General features: G+C 44.1%; 2 protein-coding genes across 2 annotated transcripts; both read left to right on the forward strand.

Annotated features, from left to right (window-relative positions):
* The first annotated feature begins 717 nt into the window (after positions 1-717).
* On the forward strand, positions 718-3,059 carry rplp0 (ribosomal protein, large, P0). Its single transcript, XM_068742986.1, has 8 exons — positions 718-740; positions 1,026-1,133; positions 1,225-1,400; positions 1,608-1,695; positions 2,002-2,148; positions 2,300-2,485; positions 2,571-2,711; positions 2,861-3,059. Exons 2-8 carry the CDS (start codon positions 1,080-1,082, stop codon positions 3,008-3,010), a joined length of 942 nt encoding a protein of 313 aa, XP_068599087.1. The 5' UTR covers positions 718-740; positions 1,026-1,079; the 3' UTR covers positions 3,011-3,059.
* Positions 3,060-4,086: 1,027 nt separating this feature from the next.
* Positions 4,087-6,810, forward strand: LOC137898934 (golgin subfamily A member 7-like). The gene is made up of 6 exons (XM_068742988.1): positions 4,087-4,139; positions 4,525-4,647; positions 4,741-4,893; positions 5,522-5,623; positions 5,933-5,991; positions 6,224-6,810. The coding sequence occupies exons 1-5, from the start codon at positions 4,131-4,133 to the stop codon at positions 5,978-5,980; spliced, it is 435 nt and encodes a 144-aa protein (XP_068599089.1). The 5' UTR covers positions 4,087-4,130; the 3' UTR covers positions 5,981-5,991; positions 6,224-6,810.
* Positions 6,811-7,485: the final 675 nt, after the last annotated feature.

Consider the following 7,485-nt stretch of genomic DNA (forward strand, 5'->3'; position numbering starts at 1 on the left):
GAGGTGGGTGAGCTGCTGCGGTCGACGCACCGCGGAGGCATCGAGCAGGTGAGACGCGCTGCAGTGTCTCACAGTCAGGCGCTTCAGATGCGTGAAGTCCTTCAGGTAGCGGCTGAATTCCGATTCGCGCTCGATTATTATTGCCGTCAGAGCCGGAAGGGACCGGGACAGCTTTTTCCAACCCTTCCCTTTCACTCGGCTGCTCCTCACCACCGCGCTCCTCACCGCTCTGCGCCGAAGTGTGGCCCAGAACTGATTGTTGTAGGAGTGTTTTTTTAAATCAAGAACGACCAGCCATTTTTTCCAGAGAGACCTGTGGTCGATAAGTTCTTTGAAATACTTGCTGCACGCCCGGATGCTCTGCTTGTCTGCCGTTGACAGATAGCGAAAAACATAGTTCCATATTTCGGAAGGAAGCCTTTCCATTATTTGTCTCGGTAGTCGCGTATTTCGGACGTGTGTTACGATTCATCCCTTCCGACCCCACGGAAGCAGAAAGTGGGAACGTTTGTCTTGACGTGTTGTCGGTTGCGCTGATCGTTGACACCGGATGTAGTTTATGATTCGTTGGCAACGATAGGCGGAGTAACCTGATTGGTGCTGCTGCTGAAACAGACGCGCGTGGCCAATAGACGCGCGGTTGACGCCCACCACTCTATTGTGATTGGATATGGTCAAAGTATATTAAACCTCCCACGACCGCCCTCGTCCTCTTTCTTTCACGCGACCTTGCGATTTAGGTGAGGTTTTTTTTGCTTCGCCTTTCTAGCGAAAACTTTTTAATCTTGAATCGATTTGTTTGTGTTTTAAATGTCGAGTTTTAACACACGCAATACCCGAAAAAGGCGTTTCGTGTCCGCTAAAGTACGGATTCGCGACTTTACCGGGCGCGGCCTGCTAAGCGCTTGCTAGTTAGCAGTTAGCAGTTGGCGCCCGAACACGATTTGGACGGTTTCGTTTATATTAGGAGGGTTTTGCTGTATTAATAAAGCTCACCTGTTAACCTGGTCGGTATTTCGTTGTAGGCACGAACTCGTCTTTAAACCGGCTGTCAAGCGATCCTTGGAAGCACTGCAAAGATGCCCAGGGAAGACAAGGCCACGTGGAAGTCCAACTATTTCATGAAAATCATCGTAAGTGTGACGTTTAAATCTTTATTTACGTGGAATCGAGTTGAGTTTATAGACCTGATCTGTGTGAACAAACTTAATTTGTGCTTTGCAGCAATTACTGGATGACTACCCGAAATGCTTCATCGTGGGAGCGGACAACGTGGGCTCCAAGCAGATGCAGACCATCCGTGTCTCTATCCGGCACAAGGCCGTGGTGCTGATGGGTAAAAACACCATGATGCGCAAAGCCATCCGGGGCCACCTGGAGAACAACCCGGCCCTGGAGAAGTGAGTGGGGCCGTCGCTCCGTGTGAAACGCAGGATAAGTTACAGCGCGGCTGCTCCGTGCTGCGCTGTCGTTCCCCCTGCAGACAGCAACCCGTTTCCGGCTGTCCCTGCTGTCTAGACCCCCCCGACCAACCAGGGACGCACGGTTTCACACGCCGACACGTTGATATGCTGAAATGTGTAACGTGCAGCGCTGTGCTTGGACAGGCTCCTCCCTCACATCAAAGGAAACGTGGGCTTCGTCTTCACCAAAGAGGACCTGGTGGAGATTAGAGACATGCTGCTGGAGAACAAGGTGAGTTCTCAAGCGGCCATTGATTGATTACTAAGGGGCCGTGTAGCTCCTGATGGGTTGGCAGGTTAAGTTACAATGTGGCTTGTGTGGTGCTACGTTGTCGTTCCCCCTGCGAACAACAACCTGTTTCCTCGCTATACCTGTCGTCACTATTCCTTGACTGCCAGGGACGTAAGGTTTCAGACAGTCACCCGTGTTCATACCTGCTTTTAGCATGACTTTTCTCACAGGGAATGCATAAATTAAAGGTCTCTACGTGTTCAAAGAAGGGAGAAGCTAACCTGCGCTGCTTGCCGTTAAACCCAGGTGCCCGCGGCTGCCCGTGCCGGAGCCATCGCCCCTTGTGATGTTACGGTGCCTGCCCAGAACACTGGTCTCGGTCCCGAGAAGACCTCTTTCTTCCAGGCTCTGGGTATCACCACCAAGATCTCCAGGGGAACCATTGAAATCTTGGTGAGTTTGTAGGTTTCTCTACAGTAACGTTGCTTTTTTCCCCTCAACGTGCAGGACGGGTCCCCTCGCGTTGAATAAAGAATAAAGCCCCGGACTGAGCAGATACGCGACGTGCACGCACGCATGGGTCACTAATCTCTTGTGTTTCCAGAGCGATGTCAATCTGATCAAGACCGGCGACAAGGTCGGTGCCAGCGAGGCCACTCTGCTGAACATGCTGAACATCTCGCCCTTCTCCTATGGACTGATCATCCAGCAGGTGTACGACAACGGCAGCGTTTACAGCCCTGAGGTGCTCGACATCACAGAGGCTGCTCTGCATGCCCGTTTCCTGGAGGTGAGAAGCAGCGTTCCTTTAAATAATCCCCAATACTTGAATCCATTCGTTTTGCGTTTTAACCCTTTTTCTAAATGGACTTTAGGGTGTGAGAAACATTGCTAGTGTGTCTCTGGAGATTGGCTACCCGACTTTAGCCTCCGTCCCACACTCCATCATCAATGGCTACAAGAGAGTCCTGGCTGTTGCTGTGGAAACGGACTATTCCTTCCCCCTGGCAGACAAGGTGCGTCTCTCAAACCAGCATCTTAATGGTTAACTTGAATGGTGCATCATCATCATCCTGTGAAGGACCATTTCAGTGTCAGGCGGCCATTAGATGTTTGCTTGTTTAATCCCCTTCGCATCGCTAATATGGTTCTTTCATCCTCGCAGGTCAAAAGCTTCCTGGCCGACCCCTCTGCGTTTGCTGCTGTTGCAGCACCTGCAGCAGAGGTGGCTGCGGCCCCCGCTGCTGCCAAGGAGGAGGTTAAGGAAGAGTCTGAGGAGTCCGATGATGACATGGGCTTCGGTCTGTTTGACTAAAGTTAATACAGCAAACGGAACCACGAATCAATAAAAAAAGGAAAACCCAGTGCCTTGTGGTCTTTAGATTAAGTGCCGTGTTTTGTTCGACTTTTGAAACCAACGTTTTCATATATGCAGTTGTACTTGACAGGAAAAGAATCTGAATGAAATGCATCGGTGGTGGCTTATTTTAAAATGGTTATATTGAGGGATAAATTGGAGAAAAGCCATTGTGGTGATTACTCTATTTTTTTCCCCAAGCAAAGATCGGTAAGAGTAACCACAAACCTGGTCAAAAGTACGTGCATACTATTTTTGATAAAACATAAAAAGTGGTTGGTTTGTATGTATCATGCCTGAGTGTGGTTGTGAGCCAACTTTATAAAGAAGTGTTAATGGAGCTTAGTTTTTAGGTAGAACCGTGTTAAAGGTGTTCACTCTAACCCTGGTTCATCACGCGGACAAGCGTTCACACTTATGGAATTAGAGCAACCGATTCACTGAATTTGCATGTTTTTGGTGGGAGGAAGCCTAAAAACCGGAGAGAATCCACGCAGACACCGGAGAACACGCAAACTCCTCACAGAAAGGCCGGATTCGAACATGTGACCGTCAGGCTGCGAGGCAACGTTTATTCTGAAAGGCACAAGCCGGAAGTCCTGTCAGGCTGCGAGGCAACACCGCTGAGCAGTGCGCCCCTGCGTTTATTCTGAAAGGCACAAGCCGGAAGTCCTGTCAGGCTGCGAGGCAACACCGCTGAGCAGTGCGCCCCTGCGTTTATTCTGAAAGGCACAAGCCGGAAGTCCTGTCAGGCTGCGAGGCAACACCGCTGAGCAGCGCGCCCCTACGTTTATTCTGAAAGGCACGAGCCGGAAGTCCTGTCAGGCTGCGAGGCAACACCGCTGAGCAGTGCGCCCCTACGTTTATTCTGAAAGGCACAACCCGGAAGTCCTGTCAGGCTGCGAGGCAACACCGCTGAGCAGTGCGCCCCTACGTTTATTCTGAAAGGCACAACCCGGAAGTCCTGTCAAGCTGCGAGGCAACACCGCTGAGCAGCGCGCCCCTACGTTTATTCTGAAAGGCACAACCCGGAAGTCCTGTCAGGCTGGTAGAAAGGGGAGCAAAACTAACGTCCACAATGGCCGAGGTGAGGGCATTGCTGCTTTAAATAATAATACACCTAATTACATGTCTGGACATTTGAAGTATTCGTCGCGTGGAATTTATTCAACTGATGATTTAAATGGAAACATTGCCAGAGATGTTCGATGGGTTAGCATTATAAGCTAACGCGTCGTTAGCTAGCTAGCTGACATTTTGCTACAGCTACAGTTTACTGAATTAACCACCAAAGACATCACCAATATCAGGCTGGTCGTGTTTTCTGTTGGATTAGAATGATTTTAAGTTGGAGTAAAACAACCTTTTGTACGTTTTGATCTCATCGTTCAGATGTAGCTAGCTTTAAAGTCGGCGCTGCGCTGCTAACCTTCCTGGAACGCACTGATCCGAAGCTGGATTCTCTTTTTCAGACACACATTCTACAGGACCTCCAGCAGCCAGCTGTCTCCTCCAAGGTGTTCATCCAGAGGGACTACAGCTCAGGAACCATCTGCAAGTTCCAGACCAAATTTCCATCCGAACTTGAGTCAAGGGTGTGTACAATGTTTAAAGATAGTTCCATCTATGCATCCGTGTTCTTGTAGAGGCGACCAATGTTCTTTTGTGTGTGCTGTTGTTGTTTTTAGCTTGATAAGCAACAGTTTGAGGAGACCATTCAGGCTTTAAACAACCTTTACGCAGAGGCAGAGAAGCTCGGAGGAAAGTCGTATTTGGAGGGTTGCCTGGCTTGCCTCACTGCCTATGCAATCTTCCTCTGTATGGAAACTCACTATGAAAAGGTACAATTACCGAAGTGCATGTATTGTACACCATTGGTGCCATTTATCTATAACATTTATTTAAAACATCCGGTTACACTAAGAAACAATCCACAAATGGCACCGGACTGAATATATAAAAGACTTGTGGAAAAACCCCAAAGAGCATTTATCAAATGTTTGCTAGACCTTTGTTACATGTATTTATATTCCACAGTATACCCAGCTATATACATACAAGTCAACAGGACTTAGCTGTAACAAGCAAATATAGATTTGTGTTTATGAAGTTCCTTGTTTTAATCATCTCATTTATTATTACTGAATATTATATTACTGAATGCTCAGAATCAGAATACTTTATTAATCCCAGAGGGAAATTCCATCAGCAACATTGTTCTACTCAACAAAGCTCAGGAATGAGAATTGATGATAGTTATGATAACATTTGTAGGCTACAGGTGTGTGGTTAGTTTAACCACCTTTGTGATATTTTCCGGAATTTTTTGGGACTTTCTGCTGCTAAACAAAATACTAGAGAGAAACAAGATTTGCTGGACTCCTATTGGTTCATGAGCTGCACATGTGGACAGGTGGTCTACATATCGTTGTATACCAAGTTCAAATGTGTTTTTCTGTCTGTGTTCAGGTGTTAAAGAAGATTGCCAGATATATAAAGGACCAGAATGAGAAGGTGTATGCTCCCAGGGGCCTGCTGCTCATTGACCCCATAGAGAGAGGTCTCAGAGTCGTATCCTTCACAACAATAACATGTAACTCAAATAAACTTTCTCTCGATCGATCGATCGATTCCACGTCGTCATCATCTGCTTTCTGCATTTTTTAAAGTTGCATTTTAATGATCAGCCATATTTGTTCATGATGAAGACTACAGCACATTTTGCTTAAACATATAGTGGAATATTTAATTACAAAATTCACACTGTGCATTTTGACATGACTGTTGTCACATTGTGTATCCTAGTAAGAACTGTTAATTGTTAATTAAATAGGAAAATGTGTATGTCGTATCTATTTTCCTTAAGTTGCTATGTTTAAGGTTGAAATCACAATTTTTGAAGACAGAAGTATTGGCTCCGGAAGATAAAGAAACTTTGGGTATGTGGCCTTTTTAATAACTTTTATAATAAAGTTTTACATTTGCTGGAAGTGTGTGGAAGCTTTGGTTTTATATTTTGGACATTAATTGATAGAAATACAGTTAAGAATCAATTTCACAACAGTAGCCATGATGCTAATTTTTTTTAGCTACATTCAAATTAATCTTGACCAATTTTGATTACCGGTAATTTTATTTGAGTGAAAATAATTTTCTTCTTTCTTTGACTAGATACTCCTCTTCTATCTGGCGGCATGTTTTCAGACATCGCTTTACATGAATGGATGTACTGTATATAATTTTAATAAGATCCCTTTCTCTATTATTTATAAGTTCTGTACTGTTTGCTTCTCCTAAAATGTTCGTAAATGTATTTGTCTGTTTGGTATTATATAAACTTCTTGTCTAATCAGGTCCTAATTGATCAAGGCTGGCGAATAGTGCCATCATAGTAAATCAAACTTTCTGCCGTTCGACTTGAATATTGCTTTGTAAATAACATCAAAGGCACACACGTTTTTGTGGCGAGGTGTCATATTTCGTCGAACACATTGTAGTTTTTTTGACTTCATGAGTTAAACATTTTCTGTTAGTCCAGTAATGATATGATTTGGAACGTTTTATTTCTGTCATTGTATGCACTAAATTTCTCACATGACACACTAGCTGTATTCCAAATGTCGTCTTCTCATTATCACCGAGCGTCACAGAAACCTGAGATGTGTCAAATGGTTGCTATTATTGGTGTTTGATACAACTGTTGTAATTTTCTTACAAATATTGTCTTGTTTTTTCCAAATAAACTGCATTTTCCTGAACTCTTTGTGTATCAAACAAGAAACTAAACCTTTCACCTGATCATTTGAAGTAACAGAATATGTATTATTTCAGCAGGACATTGGTGACAGTACCATGGCTACCTTTTTGTTAATGTACTACTACTACTCTGCTTTCGGCTTGTCCCCTGAGGGGTTGACACAGCAAGTCAACCTTCTCCACTTCAGCCTGTCCGAACAAAGATAACAATATGTCGTCAGTAGGTTTCAAAACTAATATTTAGGTTTTGAGTAATTATAGTTGTTAGTAAATATTACTGCCTGCGATAAAAACGGTAAGATAACGCATAAACCACTGAATGGGTCCATGAATGTTGGTAGTAGGATGGATGTTTGGGCCATAGTTTACCCAAGTAATTTTTTTTTTTGTGAATCCAGTCATTTTTATTGTCCACTTTCTTTACCTTATCTTTCAATGTTTAGATTGTGAGGATATTTTTCAACATTTTCTTTAATTTGTAAGGGGATAATGTGGCTATTGATGAAAACCCACTCATTCACTCACTTGTAAAATTTCATTCAAATTTACAAAACAGGTTTGAAACAAAAACAATTTAGAACACAAATCTGTAGCAATTCTTAATCCATATAAGTAATGCAATATTGCTTTAATTTTATTCTGACTTTTCTCTAAAAGGTTTTCAATTTACTATTTAT

Source organism: Brachionichthys hirsutus, chromosome 8 (genome assembly GCF_040956055.1).
Source record: "Brachionichthys hirsutus isolate HB-005 chromosome 8, CSIRO-AGI_Bhir_v1, whole genome shotgun sequence".
Lineage (NCBI taxonomy): Eukaryota > Metazoa > Chordata > Actinopteri > Lophiiformes > Brachionichthyidae > Brachionichthys > Brachionichthys hirsutus.

Coding starts and splice junctions, on each gene's coding strand:
- rplp0 (XM_068742986.1), top strand. CDS start 1,080: ATGCCCAGGGAAGACAAGGCCACGTGGAAGTCCAACTATTTCATGAAA. Junction 1,401..1,607: donor AACAACCCGGCCCTGGAGAA/GTGAGTGGGGCC, acceptor GTGCTTGGACAG/GCTCCTCCCTCACATCAAAG. Junction 1,696..2,001: donor ACATGCTGCTGGAGAACAAG/GTGAGTTCTCAA, acceptor CGTTAAACCCAG/GTGCCCGCGGCTGCCCGTGC.
- LOC137898934 (XM_068742988.1), top strand. Junction 4,894..5,521: donor TGGAAACTCACTATGAAAAG/GTACAATTACCG, acceptor GTCTGTGTTCAG/GTGTTAAAGAAGATTGCCAG. Junction 5,624..5,932: donor TAGAGAGAGGTCTCAGAGTC/GTATCCTTCACA, acceptor GCTATGTTTAAG/GTTGAAATCACAATTTTTGA.